This window comes from Amblyomma americanum, chromosome 2 (assembly GCF_052857255.1).
Source record: "Amblyomma americanum isolate KBUSLIRL-KWMA chromosome 2, ASM5285725v1, whole genome shotgun sequence".
Taxonomy (NCBI): Eukaryota; Metazoa; Arthropoda; class Arachnida; order Ixodida; family Ixodidae; genus Amblyomma; species Amblyomma americanum.
In genome coordinates, this window is record NC_135498.1 from 84344215 (window position 1) to 84366366 (window position 22152).

General features: G+C 44.3%; 1 protein-coding gene across 1 annotated transcript; it reads left to right on the forward strand.

Moving 5' to 3' along the window:
- Positions 1-4606: 4606 nt before the first annotated feature.
- LOC144119849 (evasin P1180-like) lies at positions 4607-21773 on the forward strand. Its single transcript, XM_077652372.1, has 6 exons — positions 4607-4679; positions 9115-9183; positions 10235-10261; positions 15215-15285; positions 17382-17450; positions 21633-21773. Exons 2-6 carry the CDS (start codon positions 9129-9131, stop codon positions 21771-21773), a joined length of 363 nt encoding a protein of 120 aa, XP_077508498.1. The 5' UTR covers positions 4607-4679; positions 9115-9128.
- Positions 21774-22152: the final 379 nt, after the last annotated feature.

The window sequence follows — 22152 nt, forward strand, 5'->3', positions numbered from 1 at the left end:
GGTCCTCGTCAAAAAGAAAGACGGCACCTTGAGATTCTGTGTTGATTACCGGAAACTAAACAACGTGACCAAAAAGGACGTTTATCCGCTTCCCAGGATTGACGATGCCCTCGACCGATTACGTGACGCCAGGTTCTTCTCCTCATTAGATCTCAAAAGCGGATACTGGCAGATAGAGGTGGACCAGAGAGACCGAGAGAAGACGGCTTTCGTGACTCCAGGCGGTTTATACGAGTTCAAGGTGCTCCCGTTTGGTCTTTGCTCGGCGCCGGCCACGTTCCAGCGTATGATGGACACCGTTTTATCCGGTCTGAAGTGGCAGTCTTGCTTGGTGTACTTGAACGACGTCGTCATTTTCTCGCCTACCTTCGATCAACACTTGGACCGGCTGCGCATCGTGCTTCGAGCCCTGAAATGCGCGCAACTAACGATCAAGCCCGAGAAATGTCATTTTGGTTTCAAGGAACTTCGCTTCCTTGGCCATGTTGTCAGCGCACAAGGCGTTCTCCCGGACCCCGACAAGACTGCTGCCGTCTCCAGTTTTCCGCGCCCAACCGACAAGAAGGCACTTCGACGTTTTCTGGGCCTCTGTTCTTACTACCGACGCTTTGTGCCCGATTTCTCCAGAATAGCTGTCCCGTTGACAGCACTGACTAGAGACGAAATACCCTTTCTGTGGGGAAGCGACCAAGAAGAAGCTTTTCAGGAGCTCCGCAACCGCCTACACAGCCCCCCGATACTCGCCCATTTCAATGAAGACGCCGCCACCGACATACACACCGATGCCAGCAATGTTGGCCTTGGCGCGGTACTTATCCAGTGGCAGGACGGCGTGGAACGCGTTATCGCTTACGCGAGCCGAACACTTTCGCGATCGGAGGCGGACTATTTGACGACAGAGAAAGAATGCCTTGCGGTGATCTGGGCCATCAGCAAGTTTCGTCCATACCTGTACGGACGACCCTTCCGTGTTGTCAGCGACCATCACTCGTTATGCTGGCTGGCAAGCCTTAAAGATCCGTCCGGCCGGTTGGCTAGGTGGAGCCTCCGTTTGCAAGAGTACGACGTGACTGTCGTTTACAAGTCGGGCCGGCAGCACCAAGATGCGGATTGCTTATCACGCGCGCCCGTGGACCACGCTCCGCAAGAAATCACCGAAGATCTCCATTTCATTTGTGCTCTTAGCCCATCCCATGTGGCTCAGCTTCAACGAACGGACCCGGAGCTAGCGCCGCTCATCGAGCACCTGGAAGGTCACAGTGGTCGGGTTCCGCGTGTTTTTCGTCGTGGCCTGCAATCCTTCACCATGCGAAATGGCGTTCTCTACAAGCGCAACTTTGGAAAGTCCACCGAAACATTTTTACTCGTGGTGCCCACCCAGTTACGACCTGACATCTTGAGCGCTTGTCACGACGAGCCGTCCGCCGGCCACTTGGGAGTCAGTCGCACGCTGTCAAGGATTCGGGAGAAGTACTATTGGCCCAAATTACTTCCATCAGTGCAGAACTACGTGCGAACCTGCCGCGACTGCCAACGCCGGAAGTCTCCGCCCATGAAACCAGCCGGATTTCTTCAGCCAATAGCGCCACCGAAGCTTCCTTTTCAACAAGTTGGAATGGATCTCCTTGGCCCCTTCCCGAAGTCATCGACTGGAAAACGGTGGATCGCTGTTGCGACGGACTACTTGACACGTTATGCTGAGACCACGTCGCTTGCGAGCGGAACTGCTGCCGAAGTAGCCGAGTTTTTTGTCCACAGCATCGTCCTGCGTCATGGCGCCCCTGCGGTCATTATTACTGACCGTGGGGCAGCTTTCACAGCCCGCCTAACCCAGGCTGTGCTGAAACTGACGCACACCAGCCATAGACGTGCGACGGCGTACCACCCGCAGACCAATGGCTTGGTGGAACGGCTCAACAGAACTCTGGCCGACATGCTTTCCATGTACGTGGATATAGAGCATAAAACCTGGGACCAAATTCTGCCATACGCTACATTCGCTTACAATACGGCGCTGCAGGAGACAACGCGGCTCACTCCCTTCCAGCTTGTCTTCGGCCGTCGAGTTACTACCACGCTGGATGCTATGCTGCCTGTTGACCCCCACTGCGAGAGTGAGCCTGACCTCGACATCGCCACTTTTGTGCAGCGTGCGGAAGAAGCGCGGCAACTGGCAAGGCAGCGCATACACCGTCAACAGCAACTAGACGCTGGCCGCTACAACCAGGGACGGCGCTTCGTTGCCTACGAGCCAGGCGACTATGTGTGGATTTGGACGCCCGTTCGTCACCGCGGGCTGTCTGAAAAATTACTCCGTCGATACTTCGGCCCATACCGTGTCCTCCGCCGCATTAGCGACGTCACCTACGAAGTTCAACCCGCCACCCAAGCCAGCTCATCCCACAGACGCAAGCTTACCGACGTTGTGCACGTCGTTCGTATGAAGCCGTACCACGACCGACCACCCGATTGAACTTGAGGCTGACCGCTGTGCCCTGTTCTATGTTGTGATCCTCGTGCCTCACCCTAGCACGCTCGATTTCTGCTCGTCACTCTAGCGCACGATGGCCGCATCGGGGCGATGCTGCAGGGGAGGGAGCAATGACACAGGTGATAGAAGAGGAGGACGAAGGGAACTCAGGCGATAGAAGCAGAGGACGAAGAAAATCTTCTTCCTGCTCGTGCTCGCTCTACCGGCTGTGTAGCTCCTTGGTCCCGGAGTGTTTTTGGTGTACTATTCGTTACAATATGGAACACAAAAAATGCTTTTCATCTACCAGGTACACTTAAAATTTTACAGCGAAAATCAAAATTGATTCAACGAAACTGCTTTGGGCATTACATCCTTCGCAGCGCTGAAAACGCAACCTCCGGATTCATGTTTGGCTAAAGCATTGTTGCATTTTGAAATCTGGTATTGAAGGCCGATAATATACAGACCATTGCGATTACAGCGGCCGCGATTGTAATGAGCGCTCGAAATACGAATGAAGGCGGATAGACCACCTAGTTGTGTTTTAACACAATGACATATGTAAGATACAAAGAACAAGTTTGGCCTAACAACTCGGTTGCAGCTAAATAGTAGGCGCTCTAAACTCGGCCCTGGAGGAGAAACGTTCTGTTTTTCTCAGGAGTAGAGAGCGACGACCAAGTCCAAGCTTCCGTGAAACTACCTCCTCCCCTTTCTAAGAAAAAATGCCACCGCTCAAAAAGAGAGAAAAAAAGAAAATCATGGGGCTGTATGGAACGCCGACGAAGCTTTTTGTTAGACGCGACCGTGAAAATGCATGCCATGAAGGAGCTAGTGGAAACGCAGTCAGCTTAGAGTCACCGTTCTTCAGTGCCCGAGCATAGCATACAGCGACCGGCGGCCGCCGTGTGTCCTCGGGTAGAGAATCAACGCGCAGCGCTTTGGAACCTACATCCTTGCGAGAACGACACAAAGGGCTGAACTAGGAGCGACATTTTGATCGACGGGTGTGCCACTGGGCATAAATTTGCGACTTGCTCGCCGAGTGGCTTGAAAAAAATTTGGAACATCCTGTTCGTGTGACGCATAACGTGTGACGCATAAACGCGTGACGCATAACGTGCGGCCTTCTCTGGCTCTTTTGCCAACGAACGCAAGGAAGCAGACCTCCCATTTGACACCGGCGTAAATCATATGCTCAAGGGATTCTACCTTCGCCCCGCCACCAGCTCACTCTGTAGCCGTTGACTGACAGGGTGCCGACTATGTTCCTCACCATTGAATTAGTTCGCGTGGATGGAAGTGACTGCGGAATCCATCAAAAGTTTCTGCCGTAAGGCAAAGTTTGTGATTCAAGGAACGTCGGAAGACGCTGTCGAACATCGACGTCTCAAAAGCATGTATATTTCTATCGACACGTTGTCAGTGCGGAGCTAGACAACCCTGATGTCGCCTGGGATGACTTCTCTGGTGCAGGCGAGGACGCCTACATCGGAGTGCGACACACTGACGAATATATTAGCCGCAAAGTGCTAACGCTAGCCTAATGCCAGGAATTCTATGACAATGTTGAGGAGCCCGACATACCACCGGCTGCTGTTAAGGCTTCCGCAGCAATTAGTTATACCGCGCCCGCACCATCAGCGAGGGATATGTGACTGCTCTGGGCAGCTTGGAAAGTGAAGCAATAGGGCCTAGTTTGAATAAACACACGCACATAACAGATTTACACTCTCTCACTTTGTATTTTTGGCTGTAGCACGGAAAACACACATCGTAGGAACCTCGGATACAAGGAATGAAATCTTCGCGACCGTCAGGTTTGCTGTCACTAGACTTGAATCTATTTTGCAACGCGCGCAACGTCACTAGAACCGCTGACACATAACATATGGTCCTAGTGTTAATACAGAGAAAACGCGAACGCACGTGGAACTTCTAAATGATCGATAGGGTGAAATCAACTAAACAAAATGTTTTCTCGACCGAAAGCTGGAGCTGTTTTTCTGAGCGATAGGTCACACGATTTTAATCATAATATTGCACAACAATCCAACCAATGACATTTTCGTTTACGATTTCAACATCTCGGCCAGTGGCGTGGAAGTGTCACGTTGTGTGTTTTATTTTTTCATAGCGGTGACGCTTGCTATATAAAAGGACGTGATATATCGCACCAAACTACTCAACTGCTCGGTGAAGTAGGGTGAGTTATTCTTGCCTTCACTTTCCCCATGAATTTCCAATACACAGTAACTTAGCATAAAATTTTTGCACATTTTCGTTAGCAGTAGCATAGTCCTACAGTGAAGTACTTTGACAGAACCGACTCATATTTCTGCCCTCGAGTAGTCTTTTTGTGTTATATTTGCGTTATTTCAAAATTAAAATGGCACACAAGTCCTGTAATAAAGCAGTTAATAAAAATAGGAGAATGGAGCTCACGCGGTTACGAAACCCGTACGTGAAATTCAATGGAAGCGAATTAGTTTCCTCCGAAGAGACAATCATTGAACTTTGTATACATATATTTTGCTTTTTGAAACTAAAAAAAAATCTGTAAACTAAGATTAGCTGCATAAACAAGGTTTCATAAAATAGGTAGTTTGGAAATATCTTGCGTTCGACATTCAGACGTTTTTAATGGGAACTAAGGGCAACTGATTCAATTTTTGTCGTAGTAAAATCCGAGAGCTTAAAGTTTTAAGGGTTTGTTCGCAGTTCCTACACCAGCAAAATTTGTTTTTAGCTATTTTAGGATGTGCCACGGCAGCAACTTTCAAAACGTGGTAAATGGCATAAGATTGTTTTAGAGTTACAGCATTAAATAGGTCGCTAGCGACAAAGGCGTCCTTGTCGTGACCATTCCTAGTAAAGTACAAACAAAGAGTGTGAGATAAGTGGAGGGAGGATCTAAGCGGGCAGGAGACGCGCCCTGACTGACGATGGTGCTAGGACGAGATGCGCGGCAGCTGCTGTACGAACCGGATTGCTCCCGCGCTTGCTGCGCTGCGCCGGCGTCAACCAGAGGTGTGACGTAGCTGGCGTCCCAATTATGTGATGTAATTAAAAATACGAGTAAAACCCAGCTCTTAAGCGTGGAAATTACTAACAAGAGTGCGAGGCTAACAGATAAGGGTGCGCGGCGAAAACATAGCAGCGATTGCCGGTGATTCTGCCTGGAGAAAACGCTGAAAAATGACCCGCTCGGCTAGGGTCACTGGGCGCTTTCGGGGCGTGCACAGACGGCGCCAAGCAGAGCCTCTGTCTCGTCTTGCCCTGCTCCAGCCCAGGCTAGTGAAGGAGCCCAGTGAAAGGCGGGAGGCTGACAGATCAGAGGTTCTTTCGTTGGTTGCAGTAATAAGAGGGGTCGGAGAGGGACAGTGGGAGAAAGTGACGGCAGTGGAGACCAGAGCGATAGCGCGGTCGGGAGTCTGGGGGGGGGGGGGGGGGGGGGGGGCAGCGGCTGACTGCGATCCTACCAGGCAAAAAAAGTGAAAATAACGGTTCAAAAATGAGTCTGGATTTTCTTTAACAACCTCGCTGAACATGGTTACATATTGCAAGGTGTTTCCTGTTAGTCAAGCAGGTTTAACTATTACAAATCAGCGCTTCTAAACACCCGAACTTATCATTGTCGAGCACTTTTGCTCGAAGAGAAATATCGCGAACGTGTGCGTTCTTCCGGCATTGTAGACATGTTATAAATCGCAATATAAATAGTTAATTACAACTTCTCAAGAGAGTTCTTCATGGCCAGACATGTCTTCACAGAGCGGAAAAGTGCTATCGCAGATATAAGAAACTTGCAAGCAGGGTTACACCTTAAATGTTTTTGTTTTTGAAAACGGGATGAGAAGAATGGGCCAAACTTATTTGTCCGCAATGACATATACATTTATTGTAGGGTTAAAAATACGTTGGCGATCGGTGCAGACGAATGATTATTATTTTTTAATTACTTGGCCAGCCAATGTTTTCCTTTACGATTCTGGAAAAGTGCAAGGATATTTATAACTAAATAAATGTGCGCCTCACTTACTGTGGGTATTTCTCACCCGGAATTCTGATTTACGACCACAATATAAAGCTCTGTGGCACTCCGCAGTCGGGCATTCCTTATCACTGTATGTCTCTTAGCTGGTTCCCATATCAGTGTATAAGCTTTATCAAAATTTTTGAGCACAGGCGGCTTGCTGGTAATCAGCATAATGCGACTCAGGCTGCATTCATGAGAGCCCTACCCGCTGAGTGTGGCAGTACCAAAAATTGACACCTTGCTGAGATAATGACTCCTTAGGATTCGCTTCAAGCCCCACGGTGTGGCTCAAAAGTAAACCGCATGAGCTCTAAATTTTTCCTGAAGGGTGCACAAAAGAAATCAATAGGGTATCGCAACCGCAGTGGTTTAAAAAGGGCTAGTTGGTCACTCATTATTATAGGGGAGCGCCGAACTTCAGAATGGACAAAACGGACGAAACAACTCGCTCGGTGTCTCGTGTTGTTTCGTCCGTTTTGTCTGCTATGCAGTTAAGCGCTTTCCTATAATAAACGGTATCACAAAAATTAAGAGCTGAGCAGTGAGCTGGCGCAAATATAACTCATGAGCATGTTGACACATATCTGGCTGCGCGTCTGCATTTCTTCACTGCCTCTCTATACCCGGCGACACTACTGCAAAGCATAAAATTTAACCGTGCCTCTTCGTCTACGTACCTGGTATTGATCTGAATCAAAGCTGTGTGTTCTCTGCCAGTCATTTTGGTTGGAGGTAGCTTTTAATTAGATTTACGCAATAATATGTTGAATAAAACCCACAATACATCCGCGAACCGAATTTTCGTGACTGCGGCTATTGGTAGTACTTTGTTGCAACGATTGAGCGTCTCACGATGAAAGAAACTTGGGATCACTCCCGTGGTTTATAAATGCGCAACGTGGCTTTCGCAACGCGCGACTCCGTACGACAGTTAACAGTTTATATATTGGGGGAACATCATAGATCTTGAAGAGGCAATGTTAAGACGAAAAAAAAAATGTGCGCCCCGGAATAAAGAAGCCATAAAGAAAGCGTCCTTCGGTTTCAGGTGAAATCTATTTTCACCAGTGATCAACAGCCCGATAACATTTTATAACAGTCTGGCAAATCATGTATTCTATATAAAAATTACCAGAAAGAAATTATAGCAAGCTTGCTAAACAAGAACTACTTTGCCACAGAGCAAAACATTCTTGACTTCAATACAGAGCACTGCATTATGAGGTGCGAAAATAATTAGCAACCATTTTAGCGCTGCTTATCTGTACGGCCGCTTCGTCTTAGGTAAAGCTGGAAAAGTGCATGCTGGAAGAAGGCAGTGAGAGCACAGCTAGTGCATTCTTTTAATTTGCAGCACTGCGTTAGGTACTGCAAACGCTAATGACGTCTTGCTGCAACACTGTTTCTCGTTTATTGTGGCCGTTCTTGTGGTGAATGCTTCAGCTGTATTCACACAAACGCGGCCAGGCGTCACTAAGGTTCCATGCTTTAAAGCAGCAGAAAAATTCAGAATCACGGTAACACATTCAGAAACCATCTGAATTGAATTCAACTCCAGACTCCAAAAAATGTGCCCTATTTCTACCAAGTCATTTCCGAACACACTGAAAACGTTAATTTGAAGAACCCTTCATAAAACGTGCGTAGAGGGCCGTCCCAGGAAACGACAATCGCCATTCAGGATAATGCCTTGAACAGCATGTTAAATAAGGGAGTAATTATTCATTGGCATACGCCCAAGCGCTGCCATGTGGATACAAAGGAAAGAAGTTTCGGAACATGTTAAAATAAGTAATGTTTAAAACAACGTATCACTCCGTCTGGATAGCATGCGCCAGTATATTCGAGTCACTATTAGAGGTGCGCGCTAGAAAGTTTACCACTCATTAGTCAGAACTTGAAGAATATTGTGCCTGCAGCCTTATGGCTGCTGTTTATAACAACTTGAATATCAGAGAAATGTCCAAGCGGCTTACAGTAGTGCATATTTATTTCCAAACATGAGTGTACTAAATGTAAGTGATCCTGTCAGAAGAATCCAAATTATATGGTCGCCGACTACAGGAAAATGAAGGTGCTCACAAGCTCGGCCGTTGTCTAAACTTCCGGGTGGGCCCATCACGTGATGGTTGCCGGGACCGACTATTTAGTTACAGAGATATCACACAACACTGCAGTCTAAGTTAATGGGTATACCCGCCGCCTGATAGATCACTAAACAAAGAGGAAAAGAGCATCTGGAGACTCCTTCGAACAAGAACATACCTCAACCCCCCCCCATGAGTATGTGGCACCCCGGACAATACGAGGACACATGTGAAAGTGCAAAAACGTGAGACATGATTCACATGGTCTGTGTATGCCCAAACATAAAGCAAACACTTAAGAAAAAACAGGCACCACTTGGGAGAGACAGATGCTCAGCTCGCACTCAACTACTAAGCTTGCTCTCATCCAAGAGGCCTCCCGGACCCAAGAGCTCCGAGCCGTCTTCTAAGCGGATGTGTCAATCCATCGTTTTCTTTTGGATAATAATGTTATTTAAATCAATCAAGAAATCGCAAAAATATCTTGGCTATTCTCTTTCTCTTTTCAATTCTAGAGAACTGACTAAACATGGAAATCTTGTGTTTCACGCTGCTCACTTTTACAACACTCTTGGTTGCACAAGGTAAGCCATCTTTTTTAAATATATATTTGTGGCTTACTAGGGTACTTGCAAAATCCAGTAAGATAGCGTGACCTAGCACTATGCAGCTGATTTTACCACAGTGGCACTTGGCAAAAGGCAGCTCTTCAAGCCTTGCTTCCGATTTCTGCTGTCTCGTCATTGGTACCGGCACAAAGTACGAGGTGCAGCCTGCAACGATGATTGACCGGCAGACAGCGACGTCATGAATGACGCCTCGCCAAAGTAGCACGCTGATTGTTATGAACAGAGTGACGACACTAATGACGCAACTCAGCAGGTAGCATGCACCACGCTAGTTGTTCCAAACAAGGTGACGTCACAAGTGAGGACATGCAATGCGCTATGCTAATTGGCCCGTTCAGATTGGCGCTGGCGTGTCAGCGAATCCAGTTGTCGATTCGCCTAGGCCATTTTTCATCCCTTTGAGAGCCGGAGGGCGGCCAGATGCTGTTCACTGAGGAACCGCCTAGACTAATAAAAACGGCATACCGCACTTCCATGATTATAACATATTTAAGGAAGAAGGCAATGATAACACATATTTAATGAAGAAGGAAATGATAACCGCAACCGGCTCTCGCTGAATCTCGCGTTATATAATGGTAAGCTTTTTGTAGTTATTTTTTTTCAAAATCACCCTTGCCCTACCTGATAGAGAAGGTGCATTATGGTTTCATCATTGTTATATGTTTCATTTCAACTCCTCCCCCTCGCCCCTGAAAACATGATTTTATATTTTAGTCTGGTATTTCTGACTATGCCACAGAGCACACCTCAAATGTTAGACCTTCTACTAGCTATCTTTATTCTCAATCTCGGCATGAAAAAGCACCGACAGCAGATAAGGACAGTACTAGTGTTGTGTCCCTGTGATGTCTGGCAATGATACTGCATGAAGTGCTGAAAGTGCGCGGTGAGTAGTAGACAGCTGAAGTATAAACCTCTATCACATGTTGAGAGCAATACGACTGTCGCAGAAAGAAAATAAGATATTGAGATGTTGAAATTTGGGGCTTTTTATTTTTTGCAGGTGCACACTCTGATAGCGAGCGCGAAGGTACGTTTTGAAAGTACTTCTATTGAACGTCAAGTGCTTTCTATTCTCTAGATTATTTTTTCCGTCTTTCCATTCTAATCGATTATACTATGTGCCATTATAGCTGAAGCGTTGTAGTTTCTATGTTGCAAATATTCTGTACTATTATTATACTTTCCTAAGAGATAAAAAATTACCATTTATTGCTGGTATATAATTACCTTAGGACCCTACATATCCGGCGTCCTCGGAAAAAAATATTTGAAAATTTGGAAATTGTAAGGTACTGTCATGGAAACATTAAATGTAGTGGTCCATTCTACCGACGTATTGTAAGATTTTTCTTTTAGTTTTTCCATCGCTCTCATGGACCAGTTATTCTGCCATACAAAGCCGATGGGGAGTGCTTCTGACACTCGCGAAAACTTTAGTAGCAAAAAAAATGCAAGGCTGTTGAAGAGAAATCTCCTCATATATTGATTTTTATAATGAAATTTTGCAATATATGAAAACATTGCGTTCTTAAACTCTTTCCAGCTCGAAAATATTTCTGTTCACAATTTTTGAATTTGGATATGTGAAGTTTTTAACAACATTGCATTCTTTGTCCCTGTCTCACAAGGGAACGGCAGTTCACAATTGGTAGTGAGGTGCTGGAAGTGGTAAGGTATTACGTCTACTTAGGGTAGCTAGCGGCCGCTGATCCGCATCATGAGTGAGAAATAACTAGCAGAATAAAAAAGAGGTGGAGCGCATGTGGCAGGTTATCTCAGTACATGAATGACAGCTTACCAATATCCCTGAAGAGAAAAGTATACAACCACTGTATATTACCGGTACTCACCTACGGGGCAGAAACATAGCGGCTAACGAAGAGGGTTCAGCTTAAGTACAATGTGCCGAGCTGCGGTAGGAAAAATGATAGGTGCAACGTTAAGAGACCGGAATCCGGCAGAGTGAGTGAGGGAACAAACGCGGGTTAATGACATCCTAGTCGAAATCAAGAGGAAGAATTAGGCTTGGGCAGGGCATGCAATGCGAAGACAAGAAAACCGCACGTGCTCAACGGTAAAGGAGTGGATTCGAGGAGAAGGCAAGCTTAGCAGGGGATGGCAGAAAAAGCGGTGGACGGATGAGGTTAGGAAGTTTTCAATTGTAAGGCAGACGCAGCTGGCAAAGGACAGGGTTATTTGGAGAGACATGAGAGAGGCCTTTGCCCTGCAGTGGGTGTAGCCAGGCTGATGATGATGACGTTCACTTGAAGTGGTCGTGCAGTCTAAGTGACATTTCGCTATACCTGTGCCAGCAATAACAATATATGACTCATGGGCTCGTTGTTTTAGACCTCAGAATTGTAAGACAGAAAATAAATCGTTTAAAAGAGAAGAAATAAATTCGAAATGGTTATTTTTATTTCATGTTACGAAACGGAAAGTAAACTACAGTCTGCGGCCTTTAAGTGTAAATATAATATGCATAGCTTTATTGTTTCGTGAATGTATCTTCGTCATTCTAGGGCCTTGTGGTCTCTGCTGTTCACTAACTTAAAAAATATATAGAGGGATAAATAGGGCCCTGGGGAAATAGACACAGCAAGTAGACAATATCCTTTTGTTAAGAAGTCGAAGAGTACTCGGCGCGAAGTAGTGCCTTCGTACACAACTAACGCGTGAACAGCAGAGGGTAATTATTTCTTACCTTACATACAGCACTTATTGCCAGCTGCAACCTAGCATAATTTTTTTTGACACAAAGACTGGTCAACGCTTAGCACTCAAGTCGCTGTGGTCGTTGAGTACAAGCGAAGTGAATGCATTCCTGGTGGCTTCGAAGAGAATAAACCGGTCCCTTTATCAGTTGGTTCACAGAGGAAATGCACTGAGAGCCGCTTTTTTAGTGCCAACCTAAATGTTCAAGACAGCGCTTTCCGCGCATCGTTAATAATGAGCAGCACATGCGCAGAACGCATCATAACGTCTCAAATGACCAATATTGAGCCACCGTGTGGAGGAGAGAACGCATAATGAAGCACGAACGTTACCTCTTTGCGCTTTCAGCAATTCTGTTCTGTTTTCCAGTTCTTAACACTAGAGCTCTGTATAACGCGGTAGCGTAGGCACCTCGTTCGGTCGAACATCCGTCGGCGTAGTAGTAGTCTTCACCGTGTTTCGGAAAAAATCAGGTGCTGCGTAAAAAAAATCTTAACATGGTAATTTGTGGATCCTGTGATTGATGATTGATTGGTGTATGATAGGCGATGACGAGCTAATGAAAATATTGTAATTAATTGATTGTCTATAAAATAAAAAAGTAATAAAATGGGAAAAGGTGGCTCAAAGGTGTCAATATACACATAATGAAAGTCATTGCATGATGATGCTAAGTATCGGTGCATATCGTCATCTTAATAAAAAACTTGTAAAAAATTCTAAACAGTCTCATCAGTCACACACCAAACGGCGTACGCCATCGCGTCAACTCATAAGCGCGGCATAATAGTCCTCCAGTATTTTTATAATACATTTTGGAATATGCGTACTAAGTAAGGGCTCACACGCAATTTAGAATTCATTTATTGTGCACCGATATCGCCCGCAGGCATTACGTTGGGGGGGGGGGGGGGGGGGAGGAGGTTACAAATTTACAGTGCAGACCACCGACACGTGAGCTCGTGCCACACGGTTGTGAAATACTCGTTATACACAAAACACTCAAATGCAATGAACATCAAGAAAAGGAGTACTCAGAGCCAGAGTCAACACCCAACTCAGCATCGTAAAGAATACATCATTCAATACAACGCTGACAACAGCGCGAGGCAACTGTTTCCACTATAAAATTGTTTTTGGAGAAATGACGTCGTCAAAAAGTATGTACGGAAAAATTTTGCACCCTTTTAATTAATGGTCCGTTCGTTCAAAAACATAGTAAGGGCGCTTAATATATTTGTCGCTTTCTATCTTTAACAATGAGTGGTATATACACTATGAAATAATCTTAGTCGTAATTTTCGTCGCCTAACGTCCAGCAGCTCCCAATCTAATTTTGGTTTTATTTTTGTAGCTCTGAACGGCAGTTCATAATTTGTGACAAAGCATGCTGCATTTTTCTGCATACGCTGTAATTTTTCTTTATCTTGTAGAGTTGGCGGATCCAAGCAAAATGCATCCGTATTCTAGGATCAATCTTACATCGGTCTTATAAAGGAGATCCTGACAGGTTAATGGGCAATTTCGTGTGTCGCAGCGAAGAAAGGCCAATGCATGACGCGCCTTGGCTAAATTATACTGGACATGGGGATGTCAATTTAACCCTGGGGTAAAGTACACACCTAGATACTTGTACTCAAATACACGGCTTAACAAAGAATTATTTACGGTGTAGATTAGAACTTGAGGGTTTCTTTTTTTGTGCATACCATATAGAATGTTTTGGTCCGGTTAAAGTTTCTTACGCCATTTTGCGCACCATGACGATATTTTGTCCACATCGTGTTGAATTTTGTAAGTGTCTATTTCGGTAGTGATCGTCCTGTAGAGCAGCAAATCAATGGAAAACAGCCAAATATAAGACTCAATACCACTAGTGATGTCACTAACGTAAAGCAAAAATATTAGTGGACCCAACACAGACCCTTGCATGACGCCGGATGTGACTTCCGCCGCCTAAGATCATGCGCCGTTCACAACAAAAAGCTGGGTTCTTAATAGCAATTACTCTCTGACCCAACATATTACTTGATGATTAATATTGTAAGCATAATTTTTTAGCAATTAAATTATGGGGTACAGTATCGAACGTTTTCTGAAAGTCTATTTATATGCAGGCCACTGAGAGCCGCCTGTTCAAGGCATCTGCTAAGTCATATGTAAATTCATTGATTTGGGTGACGCAGGACATCTCTTTCGGAAAGCCTTGTTGATGAGTGCTAAGCAATGAGTTCACATTGAAATACTTTACAAGCCTAGTGTACAAAATGCGCTCAAATAATTTACACGCGAAACATGTCATCGATATAGGAAGGCAGTTTAGAACACATTTTCTGGGACCTGCTTTATGCACCGGCACAACGCTCGCACTTCAGCAGTCACTTGGCAGGGGAGACTACCGCAGCGATTTATCGAAAATTATTTTGATGAACGGTGCAAGCGAACGCGCACACAGCAATGCAGGAACATGCGCACATGCTGAAACTGTTGAATTTGTAGGACCTTGTCTCTCTTATATACATCTGCAATATCCCTTTCATATCCCATTTTTATCGCGCTGTTGGCCGCCTTTCGCAGTTGCACGCAGGTGCGGTCGCCTGCAGTTGACAATGCGCTGCGATGGAGGTTACCAGTGGCCGCATATACCAATCATTGCCAGTCAGTGGTGGCAACCACCCAATGGCCAAGTCGCTGTCCAAAGATGCTTCAAAGTCGCCGGTATATCTCAGTGACCAAAGGCTGATTTTCACGACGGCGTGAAATGGCCATTTAAAAATTTAACAGCTTATTGAATACGGCCCTTGGATCCTATGAAACATATTCTTGTGACAGTACGATGCTGTTCATAGCTATTGGCTGTCTTCACCACTCAGAGAGAAGGCCAGCATCACATGACATGGGCAATTAGACGCTTCATTGGTAGAAAGTGGAGCTTGTTTTGAGATTCACAATGCCTTGAAGGGCTGCAGAAATTTTTCAGATTCATGAACTTTGACGCAAATTTCACATTAACGTTGCAGGCGTACAGAGAATACTTTTTTTGAGAGCGCAAGTGTGAAGATTGCGTAAACATTCCTGACCTTTCTTTATGGAACAGGGATAAGCAGGAACGTAATTTGATTAAATACTTTTCTTAAAGATTCTAAATGGTTGACATGAATTCAATATCATATCTGATAATGGTATTACCACAATGGCTACATATATGCTTGACCAAAATGATTTGCTTCGTCTGGCGATTTGTCGAACCTTTCGTTTTTTATAGAAAATCTTACAGAGGAATACACATATTACGATGGATGTCCGTTTGACGTTCTTTCAAATGGGACTCATGCTGTAAGTAATATTGCCTCCAGTTATTAGCAGAAATTCAAATAACGACTTCAGTGTCCTCATTCACGCAGCAAGACCAATAAGATCTTTTCCTCTCATCAAATTTCAAGCCCTCTATCATGCATAAAATGCGTTGTCGTGCTGTACATCATCTCAATAATGTTGATGTGGGACACAATGCGATCAATTCTGACATAAGTGGCTTTGCTCGAGTAGACACACTCAATGCTTTTTTCTTTTTGTCAAATTTACAGCCCTCCATTCTGCATAAAATGCCGCATCGCACGGCACATAAGCACGATGCAGTTAATGCTAGATTTCACTAAAGATCTTCGAGATACTTCTTCAGTGTTATTGCGTACTAAAGAAGATATATCTCTGTTCGAACTACTGTGCGTATATCACAGCGTCAAGCGAAAACATACTTGTCTTAGTGCAAATACAGGCCACTCAGTGGAGAGCGCCATAACAAGAATACAATTATTTAACTACTGGACCTGTCTTAAAAAGAATTGAGAATAAATTAGTTAATTAATATGCAGGAGAGACTGCACTTCCCAATAATGGACAGCTAAACACTTAGACCTTGTCCGTCTCGAAATAGTGGCGATAACTGTGACGCAAAACAGCCTAACTGCACGCGAATACCTTCCTCCCAGCCCATGTTTATCATAAGATCTAAGAACAGACATTGTCATGTGCTCCATTTCGAGACATGGTCGTCATTTTCAAGGTTAATGTTTCTATAAAGTCTGAAAAAGAACTGCAGATTGGGCAACTTGGCTTTGCATAGTCACTTATCAAACAGCGCTAACAATACAGGACTTAGAAAGAAAAAGGACACGCACGGCGCTGTGGGTGGCGTGTGTACCGTGCGTGTACTTCTTCTTGCTAAGTCCTGTGTTCTTAGCGCTGTTTTATAATTAACTAGGCAGCCTAATTTCGAGGTACTCTTGAGAAATCAAGAACGTTACGTTGTTCAGCACTTTTTGATACTCATTATTGATTCTGCATGCTAGATAATGTATTTGAGCTTTTTTGACTCATAGCATGCTTCCGCTCATGCTCTGCAATCTTGAACAAGCCTTTCCTGCTTGCACTTTGAGCATTTTGCAATTTTATTTTATAAATACAGGCGCGGTTCGTAACGAACGTATGCGATGCAGTTCGCACGTTGTGTGAAAAAGACAGATTCGTGACTTCTGTGGTGTCAGTGAGAAGAGCAAAGGGCACAGAGGTTTCACAGGACTGATGGCGTACTGAAAATAATACCCTTTACGACCGTGCTAGATGCCTTCAAAATCTGTATTAGTAGGGTCAGTGCTTTTTAAGCACGACCCATGGGTAGTGAATCATTGGGGCACTCCTAAGCGGAGGACGTAGGACTGTATTTTAACTGGTACTCGCCCTTGCAATACAAAAGTAGTTTAAAAAATCTGTGTGTATTTTACAGGAACAGTATGTGAATTCAGTTTTTTAAAAGAAGTCGTGTCCTCTGAATAATTAATGCGCTGGATTATCGCCCTTACGATATTTGAAAGTCGTTTTAGGCTGAAGTTCATAGTTCTTCAGCGCAACGGCACGTTTTTAGCCAAGGAAAAGAAGACAGAAGACAGAAAAGAAGAAGGACGAACAGGGACGAACACAGGCGCAGGAGAGCGCCTAGTATTGAGGAAGAGATGTGTTCCTTGCCCACTCAATGTAGAGATTTTGCCATCGCTCAACACGTGTTCTATTTCTACTCGACTGATAGTGATGATTATTTTACATTTGGTGACCAGTTACAACTTTTACTCTATTAACAAATAATTTTTGCGTGCATTCACTATATGAGCTCACAGTATTAAGTAAACAACAAAGCGTTGCGAGTTGGTGTATGCAGACATAGAGCTTGTTTGATGGCTTTGTAGTGCTATGCACTCGTTGCGTACATGGTATAGCAGGTATCTAGATGCCTTTCTTATGGCACTTTCTGTACGCATCTAGTTGCGGTTTAAGTTTTATTTAATCTCTATCCCTGTGTAATCTTTTCCTGAACGTCAATAAATAAGACTGAGTTGCCGTTTCAGTAAATGAACACAAATATATTTTCCTTTCAGAAGCCTGTTGGGTGCAGCAATGACTGCAATGGAAGAGTTGAGACTGTGGAAAATGGCACTGAATGCTATGTATGTGCTATTTTATTGTTTGGTCTTTTTTCTCACTAAAAGTGCTTAAATTCTTGAGTTTAATTGTGATAAATTTTAGGCCTGGGATAAACAGGGAACTTTAATGTTGACAGGCACGATCCGTAGTAGTCTGTGTATGTTGCCATTAATAACGGTCTCCGACAGAACGGGCGAAATATGAATGCTTTTCTACGAAAATTCTACTTACGATTCCAGCGTATGCATAGTTGGTAGTTTTGGCAATTGAGATTACGGCTGCTGCGCCATAATTAATAGTGTGAAATGTTGAGCAAGACCCCTTGGATCAAATGAAGCTTTACCTAGCATATCGGTGAAGGCAATATCTGTCTGAGTTTGGCCACACTGTACTGACGGTAGAGCAACTTCTTCCCGCTAAAGTGAAATGGGCCTTTGGCTCGGCTTTTAAGAAGGGCAACCGAGCCTTTAAACAGTATTCTGGCCAGGTGCTTGGACGTGCGGTAGATCTGAGTGAGGCACACAGACAAATTGGTTTGATGTGCACGATGCAAAATTGTCATTGCGGATATGCAAATTTATTTCTAAGGGAATGCTTCTAAGTACGTTAGATAAGAAGTTAAGAATGTGGTGGGGAGGAGTGCATATTGCACCTACTCTCAGGTCATGAATGGTAAGTTAACAATATCCCCCACGAGGAAAGTGCATAGAAACGAAGTCTTGCCAGTTTTCACCTATGTGGCGGAAACATTGAGGCAAATAAAAACTATTGGAATAAACCTAAGGGCAGTACAGCGAGCTATCCTAATAGAAATGATAGACAGGAATAGAACAGAGTGTGCCAGGGAACAAAAAGGAGTTAATGGCATGGATAGTTAATGTAATGAGGTGTCAAGAAAGCCGTTGGTAGTGAAGTGTAACGGGCTTGATTTCAAGAGAACGCAAGCGTAGCAGGGGCGTCAGAATGTCACTTCGGCAGATGAGGTACCAGAGCTTGCGAGGATTATGTAGCCTCAGGTGGCACAGGGCAGTATTGGTCAGAGTTCAGTAAGAGAAACCTTTGTGCTGAACGAGAATTAGTTGCACAGTAGCACCTATGATGGTGATATATATGTAAGTGAGTGAAATGAAGTGAAATGAAGTCCTTAGTAGGCCTGTCTTGCTAGTGCGTTCCCTGAAGCTACTCAACAAGGGGTTAACACCGGACTCCTGACTTCTCCTTTCATGCGAACCAACTCTTAAGCTCAGTGGACGTGCAATGTTTCGGTAAGCAGTCTACACTGAATAAAACAGTTAATACAGTGTTCTTTAGCGAGAGGCAGCGGCGCGTGTCAATGCGCGTATTTTACTGCAATCTGCTCTATTCAGATGGAGTGCCTACACGATCTGCTTACTGAACTGATTTCTGTAGCTGCGTGTGGCCGCTTGCAGCTGCTTCTGTTGATCCGTGTTCCGCCGTAGGGAGCCACAAAGACGGCACAGGTGTGCATCTGGCGCGAAAGCTAGCCGACAGCAGAGAGTAGAAAGGGAGGATGGGAATGGCTTTATTAGTAGTATCAGCTGTATCTGGCCTGCATTGAAAAAAAAAAACAGAGGCGTCAATAGCCTCGCTTTCCAGAATTCACCAGCCTCTTCATTGTTTCTCGTACAAAAAGTTTGAAACCTCGTGGAAGTGCATGCTTGCGTTAGCGTCCGGCTACAACTGGTATAGTTCCGAAAACAGCGCATGGGCATGCAAAGCTCCTTTTCCAGCAACTGATGTTACAGCGAATAAAGATATCGATTGCCTCGGAAGTTGAGCGCCGGCTACTATTAAAAGAATTCAAAACGGCGGGCAGCTTGTAATACTAGGCCCTCATTAACTGCCCGCCGTTATATTGAAAAGCTCGATATGCGTCTTGGAAAAGAAGAGCTAATACATGTACAAAATCTGTACATAAAGTCCTTTCAAGAAATATCAGGTAGCACCCTTTTTTGGAAGCCTTTGCTTTTTCATCTTTCTTGACGCAGCCTTAATTGCGTCCCTGATGTCCGCAGCCTTACAGGGGCTCTACAGAAGTTTTATAATTTCAGGAGCATAAAAGCATCTAATGTGTAGAACTTGCAGTTAAATGATGCGAATTGTTTTGGGGCTAATATTAGAGATCTTTGCGTTATAGCTGATTAAAAACGCCGCGATGTTCTGCCTTGTCCGCAGCGCACAGCACCGGGTGGAGGGAGGATGATGACGTCATATGTGGTGCCGGTACATTTAGAACTAAGAAACAATTTCTTTTGGGGGAAAAAAAAAACAACAACGCCATTGAAGGCAGGACCTGCGAATCGTTGACTGGACGCATCCGGCGACTCACGGCTAGTTCTGGACGAGGGTAGCCCAAAGTTGAAATGATCTCATCCGTGACGTCATCAGCAAGGTTTCTTCGCACTCCTTCAATGCAGGGAGGAGAAACCTCAGATTTATTCATCGTTTCCGTCGCCATTTCAAATGCTAGAAAAAATGGCATGATTAGAATCCTTGAATTTCGGGAATTGTGAACATACGATGCAGCAGCTCGTTTTTTCTGTCTTCTTTGGGAGAATCGTATGTCGATCCTGTTACTGCACCAAAGAAGAGCTGTCTGCGGAAACTGTCTGTTATTGTGAATACATTGTGAGAATTGGTTTTCAGTATTTTCTGTTTTTTGTGTGTAAGACAATGCTTGCTTGTGACCGTGTTTGCAAGCAACAGCAGTTCTCATGATCGGACATCGCCTCTATACATATTTCAAGTATACGAAATAGTACCCTGTAAAAAAAATTCCACACTACCGGTAAACAATACGTAAACGAACAGAAGCCGAAATAAGATAGCAGTAGTGCAAACGCAGCGACAAAATTAAGCACGCCTGTGGCGTAAAGGGACCGCCGAGAAAACCTGTTAAACACAATCGAACCTTAGTGAAAAATAAAGGTGGAAACGATAAATTCCCCTTTTCGCCTGTACGACGTTATCTGCTGAATACCTGAATGTTTCTAAATATACTGCACAAAAAAAAATTTTGATTGCGCGTCGTTTATCCCGAACTTATCACAATCGAAGGTTCTAGGCACTGCTCCCAGTGCTTGTGCCCTAATGTATTTACGCCTTTTAATTTTCACATGTTGTAGTCGCATTTGGCTGCAACTACCTCCTGTGAATATTAATCAGTCAGCGTGATGAAGTCATTAAATTTTACGGCGCCCATGATAAACAGCCGACTTTCAAGAAAATGAGATTTAAAACTTCATGTTGTAAGCGCAGATGAAGCTCTATTGCAGAGAAACCACCAGAGAACTGTAAACTCATAACGCGAACCCTCCTGCAACTACTAATGTAATGTCTATTCCTATTGTAGAATCGTTATATAGAAAGCATTATCAGCTCCCGTGGAATTAGCCCCTTAAGACCACCAGAATGTTCATGGATGAATAGCACCATTTCTGCCAGGATGTACTGTTAGGGCAGTAAAGGCGATATTAAAATTTAATTGGAAATAAACAAATGCTTACTGAAAGAAAATTAGAAAAAGTTATCATGCATACCATTGGTCGACGCTCTGCACTTTTAGATATTTGCTTGTTTTGGCGGTCCTCTAAAGTGTATAGTTCAGATGTAAGGAACCTGTGTTGCTGTCTGTATTTTTTAAGGCGCACAGTAGTGTAACCGTCGGCTATAAAGCCAGGTCCATTGATTAACGCTTTAGCTGGATGTTAAGAAATATCATCGTTTTCTGCAGAAAACCACGTAGTCACTTTAGTAAGCAAATGATGAAGTAGCCTCAGGTGGTAGGGCAAAGGACTACGGAAGGAGGTGCTTAACTCTACCCTGAACAAGTGTCATCCTTTGTAAGTGAAGATTAATAAAAACATTACTAATTTAGTATTACAGCTATAGAGATGCCAAAATCAATCATGGCATGATATTTAAAATATACCTTATTTATCTTAAAAGGAAGTTATGCACTGATGCATATATAACATGCATAGAATATAATTACGTGTATGTGAAAAATTTGTGCAGAAACCTGAGCTCTCTGTTTTTGTTGCTAATCGACGCTGTTGAGACTAAAAAGTATGTTAAACAAAGCTGGCATTATTACTTACCACATACGTGAAGAAGAGTTGAAAAAATTGTAAGCCGGAGATGGGTTGTTTTGCGATTTTGCACCCATTGTATTTTTTTTCCAGGCTATCGCACTGGACGTAGCGAAACGGATGATTCCACGTCTGCGTTATGACTGCTGGCTCGGAAAGTGCGCAAATGGAGTATGTCTGCCCGACGGCCGGAAAGAGTACTGCAGTAAAGGGGACAAAAGAATGCCCAAATAAAATTTTGAATGCGATAGCATTTATTGTGGCCATTCCCTACATTCAGCCGTTGTGTGTTTGTCTGCCTGTTTGTCTGAAGCCTGCCCACCGGCTTCTGGGCAACCTGCCAGGTGTATGTCCCAGCAAAAACTATAATACTAACAACACGCGTAGAACGATCTGGAACGCGAGCAGCCGCTAATAATAATACGTAATCCTGCGGCTATAAGCCCTGGCTTTGGTTTCCAGGATAACAATATCAATCCATAATCTAGCGCCCTATCGACGACGGAGGGGAGATTCGTTTTCTCTCCAGGCCTTACATTTTTCCCTACCACAGGTAAATACAACAAATTTTCGTTTTTTTTTAAACACTTGGACAAGTTTGAACGAAAGTTGC